This window comes from Montipora foliosa, chromosome 3, assembly GCF_036669935.1.
Source record: "Montipora foliosa isolate CH-2021 chromosome 3, ASM3666993v2, whole genome shotgun sequence".
Taxonomy (NCBI): Eukaryota; Metazoa; Cnidaria; class Anthozoa; order Scleractinia; family Acroporidae; genus Montipora; species Montipora foliosa.
This window is the reverse complement of record NC_090871.1, coordinates 21,177,846-21,195,345: the sequence shown is the minus strand read 5'-3', so window position 1 is coordinate 21,195,345 and position 17,500 is coordinate 21,177,846. Positions and strand designations below refer to the sequence as shown.

Here is a 17,500-nt window from a genome sequence, read left to right as displayed (position 1 = left end):
GATTTCCCCTCTTCTCAAAAACCAACATTTGACTTGATTTGTGCTAATTGTTAATTTTAGTTTACAGTGCTAGAACGACTAGACACGTAAATAAAGTTCCTTTCCTTTTCCCCATCACTAGTGTTTCGGAATACAAATAACGTCCCAAAGTTTCTCCAAACTGGGGCTCCTCAAGTAAGGTTAAACAGCTGCTTTTACCCAAAGCTGAAACTAACGCTAACCTTTACCCTTACTGTATTGTTAGAAATAGGTATAGCAAAGGCTTAAACTTAAAGGGACACTTCGTGTTGGATGTCAAAATTGAGCGTGCATCTAATTACTTAAATTTCTGGACATAAATGACAACAGCAGCAAAAACGTCACTTCAAAATCTACCATTGCGCTATCATCAATATTATTTATTGTTCTCTCTTATTCGTGGTTGCCGTTAAGTCGTTGATGCTTAAACTCCCTTTCTACCTCTGAGATTGTGACCCACCATTCAAGAGCACATCGTGGTAAACGTCTCTGAACAACACAGTGAAGAGCGTGCTCGCAGGCTAGGAAGACATACTGAATTCCGAGCTGCTTTGTCGGCTTTGTATTATTGTTTTCCTTGTTTTCCCATTTAAATCATTGACAAATTTCTCCTTTCCACCCCTCCCAGTGGCCACCCGAGGCAGCATCCTATATTTCCTGATTGTCGAGATGTCCTACGTTAACGTTATGTACCAGACCTCTCTGAGGCAGTTCCTTGGTCTGTTCGATATTTCGATGGCTCGTTCCCACACGTCGCCGATTCCCGCCAAGCGCATCCAGAACATCATTGAATACTTGACATTTGAAGTGTTCCGATACACGACCCGTGGCTTGTATGAAGAACACAAATTCCTCTTCACGCTGCTACTTACTTTGAAGATTGATTTGTTGGAGAAGAAAATACGCCATGAAGAATTCCAAGTACTTATCAAAGGTAAAAGAAAATATTAATAAGTATTGTTTGACATTACCATTATATAACTTATCTACCTTAGCCGTAAGTGGTCAGTGGTTACTCAAGGATGCATTTTTTTTGGGTGCATTTCCATATATTTCTATTCTGTTTTGGAATATTAAGAATCATTTTAAAAGATTTTTTCTGGGACATCAAATAATGTGAAGTTTGACTGGTGCCAGTAGCTTGATCCATCCCACGAATTATGGTGCATGGACCTGGCTAAAAACGTTTGACATTTTCGCTGACCGCACACGCTTTTCTAAAACGAAGCTGCATGATCAGATAAGGGAAAATAAAAGCGATGTGATAAATGTGTAGTATACTAAATCGTTGGTTGAAATTAACCAATACTTGCTTTCCATCAGTCATATGTTGAGAAATGTCTCGAAAACTCGGTAGGCCTATTTATATATATGAAGTGCTTACTTGAAGCAGGATCCCTGCTCACTTTGAATATAATCAAGAAACTCGTTCCTATCGAAACGGCTCTCCCGTCTTCCCTGATTCTGGGAACTTGGTTGCCCGATTGTAGCTGACTTGTTTTCTTCTTGTTTGATTGGCAGGTGGTGCTGCGCTTGATTTGAATGCTGTGGAAGCCAAACCAAAGAAGTGGATCCTAGATATGACTTGGCTGAACTTAGTGGAGCTAAGTAAATTACCACAGTTTACCCAGCTTCTTGGCCAGGTAATATTTTACGCCATATCCCAGTCATACAAACCTCTGTAAATTTTTCATTTTTCAACGTACATTTTCTCAGCTGATATTACAAATGATATGCCGAAACTTTGCAGGGTTACTAAAGTAAAGGTGCTCTTTCTATGTCTGGTATTAGTTTTTAATTTTAACTTATTTGAGTTTTCGGCCGCCATTTTGGAGAAGGGTCTATTAAGCACGAGCAATCCCTCGTGCGGTTACTTGGCTGCAGGCCAATCAGAAGAGGTTGTGGTCATCAGGCCCAATCAAATTGCCCATAATTTAGCGGGACCGTATTCTAAATTTGGATAATACAGTTAGCTGATTGGCCATGCAAGGCCAAATTAGAGAGAACGACACTTCTGGGTTATGGGCTTATCAGAGGATGTATATTTCGCTCATTGCGATACATCATAGGCATCTAATTGTGGAGCATGAGTACCGTTTTTGCGCTTAGAACCATTCATTGCGTCGCCATTGTGGATTGGAGGTGAATGTGGTGAAGAGAGTACTGAGCTTCGACTAACCTATGCCAGTAATGCAGGCAGACCGCTTCCGTGTATAGTTTAGTACTTTCTTTTAGAGTAAATACCTTCCAGTAACAGAGTTGGGGAGATTTACTGTACGGTACAACCCGGGGCCAATTTCTGGCCCGAGTGCATTATCTAAAATGAGAAGAAACAAGTTGATGTTGTAACTCGCAGTAAAGACCCCACTCCATGAAAACTAGGACTTTTAAGAAAACATTCGAGATACTGTGTTGCATGGTCCACACTCCACAGGTGGCGAATAACGAGTCTGGTAAAGCTTGGAAAACATGGTTCGACTCTGAGGCACCTGAGGACACTCCCATTCCAGATGGTTACCAGGGCTCTCTCGACACCTTCAGAAAGTTGCTACTTATCAGGGCCTGGTGTCCAGATCGTACCATCAACCAAGCACGGCGCTACATAACAGATTCAATCGGAAAAGAGGTAAAGCAGTGCGTTTACTTAAAATAAAATAAAAAACGGAGGCATTCTTTTCAGGGAAACCCAGTAAAGAAGATACTTTTGCAGGCCCGACATTGTTTTCTTTTTGGAGCTTTTTGCGTACTTGTATGAAGATTTTTAAAATAACAATCTCTGATGGAGAAAAGATACTTAGCAATATAAGTGTAGTAGCGTGAAGACAAATTAAAAGGGAAAACAGTTCACTTTCGCTTGCCGTCCGCGTCTCAAAAACGTCTCGTGACACCAAACCGACCGTTCACACCCGAGCCCATTCTCAGCGGTAGAGAATGCGAACCAGAAATCAAAAGGTTATAGGTTCGTATCCTCAGTCCTGCCAGGAGCGTGGCAAACTGGGTGAAGTGCCGGATTTTCTTTGTTCTTAGTCTTTCTCGAGTTGACAAATTAAACAAATCATAGTATTAGCCGGTTAGGAATCGACGAAATCACGTTTGTCACGTGAGATAAGGCAATGCTGAATAGGCCATTTCCGAGTTCATGTCTGCCTCCTCTTCAAAGCGAGTCTAAGTGCGAAGTTTTTGCTGTGAAAATTAGTTTTCATTGATATGTAAAGTAAAGCTAATTACCATTACAAAAACTTCGCACTTAGACTCGCTTTGAAGAGGAGGCAGACATGAACTCGGAAATGGCCCATTTGTGTCATTCCTCATTCGTAAAGCATAATCTGGCCAATTACATCTTGTTTAATGAGGGTGTGTCGTAGAAACGATTCCCGTTGTTTTAATGCTGTGAGAGGATTTTCTCTTCTATGCGAGTGAGAAATCCTTATTATTATGTGAGTTAGTGAGTTTGAAATCTCTTTCATTAACGCTGGATAAGTGGACTTTTGAGAAAGTGTAAGTTATTTGAAACTATTTCCCACAGGAGCAATCATATTTTTTCCGGGAACGTTAACATCTACAATGTCAAATTAATCGTTTTAAACTATTCTCGTTGATTGTTTGTCGTGTTACAAGACACTCAAAATCATTATACGCTTCGTTTTATAAGGATAATACAATTAAATGCTTAGTTGTTTTCAGTTGAGTCCCAATTAACCCTCTTGTGGCAACCACGCACGTACAATTAAGAGCTACAAAACCAAACAAAATGGCTGACAGTCGTTTTGCTATCGTCAAAGAAAACGACTTGCGAATTCTAAACAAAGAAGCAAAATAATGATGATACAAAAAAGACAACTCGAACTTGGCTGACAGGTTTTCGTAGCAAGGTCGAAGAGCCGCAAAGCATGAAGGAAAAAAAGAAAATGAAAGATGCTTGAAGAAAAAGTTACGCGATCTTGTCGCGCAATTCAGAATTATTAAAATTCTTAAGTTGGACCCTCCCCCAAACAAAAGTTTCTCCAAATTTTAAGAACTTATAAAACATCACTCGCATCTGTTCCGAATTTCACTCGAGATCGAGTGGTTTCCTTTAATTGGTTTCCTAATTGTGTTAGTGTCCAAAGGCCTTCTTTATAAGATTCTACCTTAACAATTGTTGTTGTTGTTGCTGCTGTTTATAGTATGCAGAAGGCGTGATTCTTAACCTTGAAGTAATGTGGGAGGAAAGCAACGTTCGAACACCTATGATCTGCTTCTTGTCGATGGGTTCCGATCCAACAGCGTCAATTGAGGCTTTGGCTAAAAAAATGAGACTTGGTAAACATCTTTTTACAATTGGTATATTTGTTTGAGGCTGTAGTTTTTTTTTTAACTATAACTAAGTCGTTGTTTTTGCCTTCTTGTTGTAAGGAAGGATTTACTCGTGTGTTACTTGAATCATACAGGCTCGTTTGTGCTTCTCCACTCGACCTTGTGTTTTTACTGAGATCCCTACACCGTGATTTTGCTTTGTTATCCCTTAAACATTCCTTTCGACATTGCGTTCTCCTTAAAATTTCAAGAGTGAGGGAATATCATCATGTTTGACTGAAAGTCAGACGATATTAACGACCTCGATTTGCTAATCTTTCACAGACTGCCGAGCCATATCTATGGGTCAAGGACAAGAAGTGCATGCGCGGAGGCTCTTAGCGCAGTTTATGAACGAGGGAGGCTGGGTACTACTCCAGAATTGCCATTTGGGGCTCAACTTTATGGACGAATTGTTGGAAACGGTAAACTCTTTTTTGTAAACTTACTTACATCTATTCATCAGCTATTTCAAAGGAGATGGTGGGTTTAACCCAGCCCAATTATCACTTCGCGACTTGAAATGTTCCTCATTAATCACGTTTGCAGACAGTTCAGCTTCCTAGTCTACCGACGACGCTTGTACATTACCCAGTGGGTTGTTAAAGAGCTCGCCCTGTTGGCAAAGAGTAGGGGGACCTAATCCCCGCTGTCATGGTCTGGCTTGAGAAATGACAACCGCTACTGCAACGAAAACGTCACTTTGAAATATAACTTTGTGCTATCTGAATTATTTCATGATTATTCCATCGTCTTCACGTTATCTTTTGAAGGAAAGACTGAGAATGGACGATTGACTGCTATATGCTCACGTTGCGGTCAAAGCCTTTGTTATTCACGTTGTGGTTTTACAGACAGCAGCAAAGAAAACAGCATACTAAAATGCTTTCTTTGTTGCGTTGCCGTAGCTGCCTTAAGCCCTATCCAAACGGGAACAGTGCGATAAAACAACTTAGAACATTGTTAAGTGACCAAACACGTTGGTGTTAACAGGGTGCACAAGCGGTTTAAACATGTTTTGTAAAACAAGTATCCAATTCCAGATCCAAAGAATTGAGAAATCGTTAGCAGCCAAATCATTATGGCAGAATGAGGGATCCAGCGGAGCAAATTCATGAGATGTGTATTGTGTGCTCAGTGAAGTGTTAGAAGATGATTCTAAAAACACAAAAGGTGAACTAGGGAAGACAAGGATTGTCCACTCCATTTGCCATCTCGAGAAACAGTGGAGGCTTGATGCCGTATCCGTGGATACATACCGATATGTTGACTCGAGACGCATTCGTGCGTCAAACATGTTTTGAGTCGCTGTCCAAATGCACCAAAACACCAGAACAAAAGAAATGTTTTACGATATTTTATTGAATGTTTGACGGCCTTCAAATTTTACCCAACTCCATAAAGCAAGCTAAAACACCACCAAACACGGTGGCCAAAAAACGGTAAAATGTTTTTGGTGACCCAACAATATTAATGTTTTAACATGTTTTACCGCAAAACATTTCCCTTTTGGACAGGACTTGAGGGCAACGCCACAAAACAATGATTTTATAAGAAAAAAGTAACTCAAACTGTGCGTGCGGCACTTATTGTAGGGCATTTCTTTAGTTGCCTCACGCACATTTAAGATTTTGCTGAAAACGTAAGCATACGTATGCACTTCCTTTGTTTCACAACCATGTTCTATTTAAGGACGTTCGCGCCAAAATCTTCCTACGGTGAGATTTTCTTCATTTCTCGCCTAGAGTTAGGTCATAAAGTACTTACTCCTAAAATGAAAAAAAAAATGGGGGTCACCGACTTTGTTTCGGAGAAAATGGCAGTGGAAAAATGCCTTAATTTTAAGAAATCGGTCATAATAGCGAGATGTAGGCTCATCTGCTCATCCATCGAAAATCATAAAAATAAACTGTTGGAGTGAAAGTTTCCATGCATAGGTTTTTAGGAGTGAGATTTTTTGATAATTGTATGCCGCTAGGGATGTGGTAAACAGTAGAGTTCATCCTCGACGAGTGTTTTCGTAAGCTCTATCCGTTGCAACCACTACCGGAATTCGATGGCACGAGGAAAGAAAATGTTAAAAAAAGATAACTTCTTACGGTGAGAATTTTTTTATTTCATCATATTTTGTAGATAGTAAGTAAAGTAAGTGAATCATGATTTAAAAAATAGGGGTCACCGATGATCTGAACGAGTAAAATCGATGTGATTTTGCAAAGCTCATGGAAAAGTTCGTTTGTCACGCTTTTGCGTGACATGTCGGGCAAGGACTGGAACCCAAGAGAGGATCGATCGTTGAAGAGATGAAAGGTTTTTACCGAAAAAAAAAACCTTTTTCGAGCATAGCAACGACATTTTAAGCAGGGGTCATCTTCATTTGGTTGGTGTTTTTTATAATATCTCCCCATTGCCGTCATGCTCATCCTCTGGAGTGTGCTTTTTTGTGAAATTCAATCGCTGATAGTTTCCACGCAGGTCCACACTATTCAAGCGGACGAGGACGAAAATACTCCTCAATTTTCACGAAAGTAAAGGGAAAGAACTTTAAAAACATGCATTCACTTTGAACTTAAGTTCGTAGGGTAATAAAAACATTAAAAAGAAATAACCCCATTAAATTTACGCAACGGTTCGTCCACGAGTTTTCCAAACCATAGTTAGTAGAGGGGACTACTAACTATGTCCAAACTTTCAGCCACTAGTCTACTCGATCAGCTACCTTTTCCAGAGCTTTTCCATCCTCCCGCTCACTTCTCTTTGAAGTTTCATGATGATTCGGAAATAAATCTGCCATTCTTTTGCCGGCCTGTAATTTTTTCCTTGGCGTTTTTGTCGCCATGTTATTTTAACTGATGCTTGAGAAATTTGTATGAAAGTCAAGTAGACTAGTGCACGACTGATAAAACCTCGCGAATATCAGTCATGCAGTAGTCTACTTGACTTTCATAAATATTTTAGATCAATTTTGACTGATCACGATCTTCTCTGATCCAACGCTGTGCAAGACATACCGTCCGCGGTTTTTGCAAAGGTTTTAAAACCTCAACTTCACTACTGCTCAAAGTAATGCGTGACATATTACATTCGCGTTACATGCGCAGTAACGTTGCGCACAAACAATTAGCGCGAACGTCCTTAAAGTGCTTTTTTATTGTAATACTGGCCTTAGGTTCAATGGATTGATATTTTAATTCTTTTTGCAGATCACAACAACTGAGAATGTCAATGAGAAATTCCGTCTATGGATCACAACTGAAGTGCATCCCAAGTTCCCTATAACTCTTCTTCAGTCTTCCATTAAATTTACAAATGAACCTCCTCAAGGAATCAAAGCTGGTCTCAAGAGAACGTATGTCGGCATCACGCAGGTTTGTTTAACAATTTAATAGTTGAAGAATTTCCCCTTATCAAATATGAATGAGAGGGGGAAAAGCGAACTGATTGAAAATATTTGACGTTAATCTTCGAAGGGCAAATGGCCTAGACTGTCTCTACCTGTTCAAAATTGCGCACATTGTTTATCCAGCTCGCATTTTATTCTTTAAGACGTTTTATATTACATAATTCAGTAATTAAAATGCAGCGTTTCTCAAGCAACAGTCCATAAGGCAAAAAACGTTTAAGGCTTGAGCAATATCCCGTGTATAAGTCACGTTCGAGCTGTTAATTTATATGTTACGAGTAAACATTTGTGGATATTTTCAGTATCTTCCCCAGGGTGTTCTTAACTTGATGAAAGCCGAGAACACCTATGTCAGTTCCCTTAACAAGGCTGTGTTTCTTATTCATTTTTATATTGCCTGGTAATAAAAGTTTTGCACATTTCGAAACTTAGGATCAACTTGATGTGACAAACATGCCTCAGTGGAAGCCCATGCTCTACGCCACAGCTTTCCTGCATACTATTGTACAAGAGAGGCGTAAGTTTGGTCCTTTGGGGTGGAATATCCCGTATGAATTCAACTCTGCTGATCTGACTGCATCTGTACAGTTTATCCAGAATCATTTGGATGATATTGATCCAAAGGCGGTAAGTGAGGCAGAATCGCGATATGTACAGGGGAATCTTTGTTTACATTTCTTTCCCTCATTATCACAAGGCTATCGTTTTCTAATCAGTCAGCCCATAATAGAGTACTGAATATTTAGAGGTGCATTGCATACTGAGCTCTCTCTGAAAATTTGAACCCGATATACCAGATAATCTCTGAGCAATGACGCTTTCAAAATTCTACAAATTTTACAAAGTGTCAGTATTTCTTGAGGATGATTTGAATAATAAAAAAAAAAATTGTATTTTGACCAGAGACTGTTATATCCAATGATTTAGCCCTTTTTGAATTTTTCCGTTCGAATTAATATTCCACTTTGTGTTCTTGTTTTTCTCTACGCAGGGTGTTTCATGGGTCACGGTGCATTATATGCTTGGTGAAGTACAGTATGGTGGTCGCGTTACGGACGATTTTGATAAACGTCTCTTAAACACTTTCGCTCGAGTCTGGTTTAGCCAAGAAATGTTTAAAGATTCGTTCAAGTTCTATCAAGGATATAATATTCCTCGCTGTACGCAGATTGCAGATTTCCTGTCTCACATCGATGAAATGCCCTTGTCAGATACACCAGAGGTAAAATAGAAATTTAGTTACTAGGGAGCTTAAGCACGCGCGTTTTTGAGACGCGGACGGCAACCGGAACTGACTGAACATTTAGCGTGCCAGGACAATGGTGTTTCTCAGAGTTTTAAAGTAATCATCTCTAATGGAGAAAAGATACGTAGCAATGTAAATGTGAGTGTGTGGAGACAAATTAAAAGGGAAAACAGCTCACTTCCGGTTGCCGTCCGCGTCTCAAAAGCTTGAGTGCTTAAGCTCCCTAATATTTCATTTGAAGGAGAGTTATGGACAGCAAATCGTGTGAGCACTTTATTGAGAAGTAGCCCTGGGTTCCACTCTGCACCGAGAAGTTTTTCTCCGGGCACTCCGGTTTTCCCCTCTCCTCAAAAACCAACATTTGTCTTGATTTGCCTTAATTGTTAATTTCAGTTTATAGTGTCTCCAATTAGCGCTCCAGCGCTAGAACGACTAGACACTTAAATAAAGTTCCTTTCCTTTCCTATCCTTTTTATAAAATTATTGGAGACGAAATGAAGAGGTCTATTTACACTCGCTCCTGCTTGGTGGCAAAGTGGAGTTTACGTAAACAGAAATCGAAGCCATGACATTCCGATTACTTGTTCGGATTTTCCACGGTAAAACTGTAAAGAGATTCGTGAGAGATCTGGCACTAAACTCAGGTTGAAGGTGACATCATTCTTGTTGTACTGTTAGGACTGAAAAGACGATAGGTCAGTGGCATTCTCGCAACTGCTGTAGAGAGTCTCCTGCCAGTAGATCAGCGGTTGAACATCCCAACGATGATTCCGTGGATGAAAAGATTATAGGAAGAACTCGGATTTTTCCGAGTAGGATGGAATCCTTTCTGATGAAAAGAATGTCCTCATTCCTGAACCGTGCTGAAAATTTACCAATTCCTCTACAATAAAAATATAGTTCACAAACGTAGCTTGTCCTTGTTTTGAAACACCGAGACTTGCTTTACGCTCATTGGTCCTGGTTTTGTTTCAGTCTTCAGCCAAACACAGGCCTTAATAAAAACGTCGTTAAGAGCCAAATTTTTTTGCGCCTTTTTCTAGGTTTTTGGTCTTCATCCAAATGCTGACATAACATACCAAACGAAAACCACTTCCGATGTGTTGGAGACTATTGTGAACATTCAACCGAAAGACAGCTCAGGAGGATCCGGAGAGACCCGTGAATCGCTTGTAGCGCGTCAAGCTACCGAGATGTTAGACAAGCTACCAGCAGATTACGTTCCTTTTGAGGTGGGATCTTATTTCTAGGAACAATAACGTGGTAACTTTCACACATAAAGATCATTCTTCAACCAACCATACAGGCCTTTGCGATAACTTCTTTGACAGATTCTCACTTGCTTTTATCGCCATGAAAATATCTTTAACGAGTTTCCTGTCTCTTTTGCCATGACTCTGGATCAACTTGGTGGATAGTCAGTCGTGCTTAGATGAAATGGAACAAAAGCGGAGGCTGAAGTGACTTCTGCCATGGAGAAGCTTGATTTTGTAAAGAAATACTAGTAGCGCCGCACCTTCGCCCTCTGTTTAAACTTGTCTTAAGTAAACATACAAAAAAAAACCAAAGCCGTGATTTTGTTTTGTATCCCATCAGGTTAAGGCGCGGCTGCAGAAAATGGGCGCGTTAACGTCAATGAACATTTTCCTTCGTCAAGAAATTGATCGCATGCAAAGGGTAATAACGGCCGTGAGAAACACACTGGTGGATCTTAAACTCGCCATTGACGGTACAATCATCATGAGCGAAAACTTGAAAGATGCGTTGGACAACATCTATGACGCTCGCGTGCCGGCCTTGTGGAAAAAGGTATCCTATTTTGTAATTTCATGATCCAGTATTCTGTCATGTCGAATATTATTTCCATCACAGTATAATCAGTTTAATTTTACCCTTCAATGTGAAACAGGGTTTACAAAACCTTAAGTCCATGACTTAAAAGCCCAGATACTTTATTCACCATTTATAAGTCCTTGATTTTTTAACGGCGGCCACAAGCAACTAAGCCAGCAGTTATGTTTGTTTACTGCAATAAAAGGATTTAATTGCGTTGTAAGGAAGAACGATTGTCTAACGTGGCGAATGTTCGTTCTCCTGCGGGCGAGAGGCGGTACGTCAAGCAAAGATTTGGAAGTTAATCATGTAATTGCATGAGATTTAGCTTTGAGTAAAACTATATTTCATATCATGGATGAAGAGTGTTTGGATTTGGTGGTCCGTTCGATAGCTTTCCTGGCTAAGATATCCCATTTGTTTGTAACTGTCTATTTTCATTATGTATTTTTGCCAGATATCCTGGGATTCGACAACCTTGGGCTTCTGGTTCACCGAGCTAATTGAGCGAAACAATCAGTTCTATTCTTGGTTATTTGAAGGGCGGCCAAATGCATTTTGGATGACTGGTTTCTTCAACCCTCAGGTTTGTTCTTTTTGTTTTCAGGCTTATCAGATTGACAGTGGCTAAACGGGTTTGAACCAGTCTAAACACGTGACTGGTTTGAGGGGATGTGATTGGTTGTAAGGCTCTTTAAATAATTTTTTCCATAGATATGTTTGTGGAGATATTCGACATCTGATATAGTCTCCTTACTACGTGCAAACCTTCTAAAGCTGAGAGCACGAAAAACTTGTTAAATGTGCGACGATGCTGAGAACGGCTTTGCAAGGTGTAGGCAGGAGGAGGGAGGTTTTCTGATGATGGCGGTTCACATACTTTTGACCTCATAACCTCGCCTCAACCGCCTATCAATAGTTTCGTTTACAGGTCGCATCTAGGAAATATGAATATCACATTTCTTTTAGCCTAAGGGGTAGTATCTTAAACGCTTAAAATGCAGTATTATACAACCTAATTGTTCAAAAAGTTAACATTTGAGGAAATCATAATCTTGATTTTCGATCACGTGATAAGCGGCCATTTTTCCCCGAAGGGCTTGTTTGCGAAAACGATCTGCCGATGTGACGCTTTAATTTCGGTTTATATGCTTTTTTTTCTTTCTATTCTTTTTCCCACATTTTAGGGTTTCTTGACAGCAATGCGACAAGAGATCACACGTGCACATAAAGGTTGGGCTTTAGATAATGTGGCGTTGGCCAATGACGTAACAAAGATGATGAAAGAGGATGTGTCGTCCGCACCGCCTGAAGGTGTTTATGTGCATGGACTATTTTTAGATGGCGCTGGTTGGGATCGAAGGAACTGCAGGCTCACAGAGCCTCTGCCGAAGGTTTTGTTTACCGCGCTGCCTGTTGTCCACGTATACGCCGTGAACACTGCCGCCCTGGTGAAAGAGGCCAAAGACATGAAAGATGTCCTTAAGTTTTACGAATGCCCTGTATACAAAAAGCCAAGGCGCACAGACTTGACTTACATATTCTGTTTAAATCTGAAGACTTCTCAACACCCAGACCACTGGATTCTTCGAGGTGTTGCTCTTTTGTGTGACACGAAGTAGCTTTGAATGAATGCGATTGTCACGTTTTCATTATGAATATAATTACGACTATTTGTGTGATAATTATGTTCTTGAGTGACGAAAATTTCAGTTCCGTGACTCGTGGATATTCAAGGGAACCGCTGACAACACTAACCTTGGGCTTGTTGCTATGATGATCCCGGTTTGTTGTCCTTGCAATACCCTAAACTCATGAGACTCGAGGGAACCGTTCTCCTGTTTTTGGAATAAAACTTTTATTTTCTTTAAACAAAATCGCGTTGTTTGACTGATAACAAATTTCTCTTGAATTTACATTTAATGTAAAACGAATGATTTAGCTAATAAAGAGTGTTACCATTATAGTCGTTGACGTGTATGGGTCCTGCTAAAGCTTCCGTAACGCGGAGAGGGCAGCAGCAGTGAGGACAGGCAAACAAGTTGTTAGCCCTGGCACTTCAGACACATCTAAGACATGCTGTAAAACAACATAACAAATTGCTGATAGCCTTCTTTCATAAGGGCGGCCTCATTTCTAGCCTCTGTACGACGAGCAGTAGGTCTAATACAAAAGAATGTAAAGGTCTTCTCCATTTATGAAAGTGGTCTGTGACCTTATCTGAAAGAGTCCAGATTCACACAAAACAAGTCGGGTTCAAGAACTTTGGCCAAGGATGGGGTGATCAAGGTTTATGTTCTAATTGCACCATCTCTTGAAAAAAAGGAAAAAATTAAAGGAAATTAGTTTAATTCCCAAAGCAGACTTTTCAATCCTTAAAACGAACCGTCGCTGGGAGAGAGTGTCAACTAGTACTGTATTTAGCGCTAACCTCACTGCTGCTTTTCAGTGTCTGAAGGAACAATTTTACACTTTTTATTTGTCATTTCGTTCAGTAGATGTCATTGGTTAGTGATAACGACAAAACAAATTCCCAGTATGGTAATTTCGCGATCTTCGTAGTTACCTCGGTTAGCCGGGGTGATCAAGGTTTTTGTGCTATTTGCACCATCTCTTGAAAGAAAGGGAAAAAATTCCCAAAGCAAACTTTTCAATCTCGGCTCGAACTGTTTTACGTGGCGAAAAGATAGCCCGCATAGAAGGTTGCCTCGGGCAAGTAGACAGGGTGGCCCGCTTCAATGCGTTTTTGAAAGAGACGTTTGAAAAGTTAGCCGGGTAACTCGGTTAGCCGACAAAGAAATACAGGGCGCGAGAGCCATTGTCATGCACTGCTCATGAATAGACCCATTGTTTTCTGCTGGCTGGTATTAATTATATGACAAAAACAAGTAAAAAGATATGAAGAAGTTATAAATTCAAGGCGAAGATTCAGGTTATTTTCGTGGATTATCACTTCCGTTTCAGTTCGTTCGTCAAATTCAAGCGTAAAGAAATTCGAACCCAGGTGGAGTTTCATTCATGACTTCCCTTACTTTCGTTCTTGTTGCAAATGCGTCCACTCAGCTACGTTCATTTTTTAAAATCCCCACTCCGACCTGCGAAACTTTCGCTTTTACACTTGTCAATCTTGGAGTGCATGCATCACTTGGAGTATTGTTGAAAAAAGAAAGATCTTGCCTACGAACTGACTTTTCTTTTCGGTAAAATCCAACGTGCCGTACGAAGTCATCTGACGATCAAGATAAATGTTCAGAAAGTCACAGCCAATGTATTCTTGTTACGAGACGTATTTCCATTTTTGTCCGCGCGCAGACTAAGAAAAAGCCTTATCTCCTTTCTCTTTTTCGATATTTCTATTGTTCCTTCCTTCCTCCCACTTCCCTCTCATTTCTGAACTCAAGAAACTGGATTTTTAAGTCATCTTTAAAAGTCATCTTTGAGAGTACCCTGCGAGTCTCATTCGATCTTCCTAGGGCTTATCTTGGAAGACTGGAGTCTTGGAAGACTCCCGTTTTTCCCATCTCATCAACTCTTCATTTCAGCTGCTTTCACCTGATTATATCTGATTTATAGTCCCCACCACTTCACGGAACACTTGTGAGGAGCAAGCTACAATCGGATTATCATTTTTCCTTACCAAGAATGAACAAGATTTTCATTTTCTCCGTTTTTGCGTTTTGTAGTCACGGCGACGGTTTTTCAGGAACGTTTATCGTAAGAAAGGAAGCAGCTGACCTCTATAAGAAAGAACGTTTCATTTTCAAGCCATTAACCGTTTTACTACTGAATTCAAATGAATATTCAGTGCTGGTTTTGTTTTCCAAGATCGGCCTCTAGCGAAAGTAATCCCTTAAAACTTTAATCTAGCTGTCGCGAAATGTTCAATAATGTGAGAAAAATCAGCAAGAGAGTTACGTTAGAAAATGCTATTTTGGAAAAACACAAAATATTTTGGAAAGCGTTATTTGTCCTCTAGTGGTGTTAAGCCGGCTAAGAAGGCAATAAACAAGCAACAGTTATCTAGTAAAAGAAATCAGTTTTCCATTTGGGCTTGGCCTCGTAAAATGGCAAACCTTGCCTTTTCGAACTTGACAAGCGCTACCATGAGAAACGAAGAAAAATATATCTTCAGTGCGGTTTTCATTTCCATAACCATAATCCTTAACACAATCGCCTTTCCATTCACAATTGGACTGAACTTGTTGGTGATAATGGCGATAAAAAGAAGACCAAGACTTCAGAGCAACTCGAACATCATGTTGGCCTGTTTAGCAGTCACTGATGTGCGTATCAGGTCTCACAACGCAGCCTTCGTTTATACTTTGGAAGGCATTCTTCCTATTTGGTAGCGACGTCGCTGATGACTTCTCTGCCATTCACAAGCTTTGCATGGTCGTGTTGTCTAACTCCTCCGCTCTGCATCTTATGATGGTTGTTGGAGAGAAAGCAATAGCAATCAAATATTCATTTAGGTACCCTTACATTGTGACAACACGAAACATTAAGATTGGAGTCTTGTTTTGCTGGGTATATAGCAGTTGGAATTGTTCTTCAAATGATGGGCGGAAGGAGCGCCCTATATTATCTTGGGGTATCTCATATCCTGTTTGTGTGTGTTGTTTTCGTTTCTTGTGCTTACATGTTCCTTTACTTTGAAAGCCGTCGGCACCAAAAGATGATTAAGGCTCAACAGCTATCGCAAGAAAAAGTAAAAACATTCCTTAAGGAGAGCAAAGCAGTGAAGACAACAGTATTTGTGGTCGGTGCTGTTGGACTGTGTTTGTTGCCAGCAGTTGTCCACCTTGGTTTCGGAGCTTCTCGATTTTATCAGACCAGAATTCATATTTTAGACTCAATGAGCGCAATGAGTCGAACTTTCCTGATGATAAACTCGCTTCTTAATCCATTGATTTACTGCTGGAGACAAGAAGAAATAAGGACGTTTGTATTTAGAACTTTACGGTGCAAGCGGCGCAGTTCGTTTACTAGCTTGCAATTGTAGGCGACACTCGTAACTGATTTTCGTTTAAGTTTCCCTTTATCTGTGCAATTTGAAATAGAAGTGCACTGAAATCGTCAGTTGATGAACTAATCCTGCAAAATTTCCAGAAAATATTATAGGAGTGGAGATATTATAAAAGTCTCAATCATCAACTTTTCAGCCTTTGTTTGTCTGTTTGTTTGTTTGTGAGCTTTTGGAATAGCAAATGAAGACGAAGCGCGACCGAAACTCTAGCCTGCGAAAAGTATGGCAGTTCTAAAAGGAGAAAACGAGGCCACATCTGTTTTTTTTTTTTTTTGATAATGATGGTGTGAGCTTTTGGAATATCTAATGAAGACGAAGCGCGACCAAAGCTCTAGCCTGCGAAAGTTATGGCAGTTCTAAAAGGAGAAAACGAGGGCACATTATTGCCGAAAATTTAAATTAATGGAAATTAAACTTGATTTTTTAAGCGAGGGGTGGACCGCCCATTACAACAATCACTTTACCTCTTGAGGTTCCTACAAGGTACAAACTAAATTATGTGCAAAATCCTCGTTTTCAGTCTCTTGAATTGTTTCTCTGACCCGTTGCTGAGCTGCAGTTAAAGATCAGTTTCGTTAGTTTATAATTTGTATGGACTACATTGGCATATTATGAATTTTATTCATCAGCTACTCTTCCGTGTCATGAGGTAGTTGGATGGGGAGGGGGGAAGGGGCAGGGCAACCCGTCCCATGTTTACTGTCTCTGGTCGTGTTAACAAAACAATGCAATTTTTTTTCATTCATATCCCAGTCAATAAGGCATTTAAGGGCTTTTCGCAATGCAGACCAAGTTAAGACCACGCTAGTGAGAGTAAGACCCAAAACGTTTTGAGAGATTGCCAAAAATGCAGATCTCTTGTGTTCTAGAGAACTCACTGTCTGCTGACAGCAGTAGCACTAGTGAAAGTTTTGAAGAATCCAGTGCAGAAGAATTAACTAAAGAGTGGACAATAATGTGCACAGTATTGGTAAGTCTATTGGCTACACTCTGATTTAATATCCATCGTCAAATACTGTTGGGATTATATCAGGGTCTGGAAGGGGTCTCGCGTGATTCGTGAATTGACCCTAAAAAAGAGCGTGAATCGGGAAAAACGAAGAAATAGAGCCGTGATTCGTGAATAATATATTAACCGTGACGCGTAATCCTTTATAGTTGTAGTACGTGAATCGAGATTTCTGCAATTACAATGTCGTGAACATCAGACAACCCTTTACGAATACATGTCATTTGTTTGTCAAGATGGTTTGAAATACAGTCAAACCTGAGTGTAACGGCCCTGTTTATAGCGGACACCCTATAATTTACGTTCACAAAACAACTTTCCGAAAATAGAGTATTATATTTACTGTAAACTTTATCTGAATACAACGGTCACCTGCGGACAAGGTCACCCTTAGACTTCCCGAACCCACAATTTCATTATAATTATGTACCTGCATATAACGCTCACAAACTTGGACAACGATTAGACATTAATCAAGTCAGATATAAGATTATTCAACTCCTCACTGAATACAACTACAAATACGACATGTCATCACCTGGTTTGGGTTCAACACATTTGTGCGACAGTTGAACAAAGTTTTAAGTGCTCATGTCCTATTCCCGGGAGTGGGTAATTTTTCCTTTCAAA

At 40.1% G+C, this 17,500-nt stretch overlaps 1 protein-coding gene across 1 annotated transcript in view; it reads left to right on the top strand.

The window, feature by feature from the left end:
* The window catches only part of LOC137997057 (dynein axonemal heavy chain 5-like), a 102,768-nt gene extending 89,964 nt beyond the window's left edge, over nucleotides 1-12,804 (top strand). Inside the window, exons 83-94 of the mRNA XM_068842791.1 lie at nucleotides 647-952; nucleotides 1,540-1,661; nucleotides 2,453-2,644; nucleotides 4,185-4,320; nucleotides 4,639-4,778; nucleotides 7,557-7,721; nucleotides 8,189-8,383; nucleotides 8,748-8,978; nucleotides 10,046-10,234; nucleotides 10,599-10,811; nucleotides 11,293-11,421; nucleotides 12,023-12,804. Of these exons, the coding sequence (XP_068698892.1) occupies nucleotides 647-952; nucleotides 1,540-1,661; nucleotides 2,453-2,644; nucleotides 4,185-4,320; nucleotides 4,639-4,778; nucleotides 7,557-7,721; nucleotides 8,189-8,383; nucleotides 8,748-8,978; nucleotides 10,046-10,234; nucleotides 10,599-10,811; nucleotides 11,293-11,421; nucleotides 12,023-12,457 (2,453 nt within the window). The 3' untranslated portion in view covers nucleotides 12,458-12,804. The remainder of the gene's footprint in view (nucleotides 1-646; nucleotides 953-1,539; nucleotides 1,662-2,452; nucleotides 2,645-4,184; nucleotides 4,321-4,638; nucleotides 4,779-7,556; nucleotides 7,722-8,188; nucleotides 8,384-8,747; nucleotides 8,979-10,045; nucleotides 10,235-10,598; nucleotides 10,812-11,292; nucleotides 11,422-12,022) is intronic.
* Nucleotides 12,805-17,500: the final 4,696 nt, after the last annotated feature.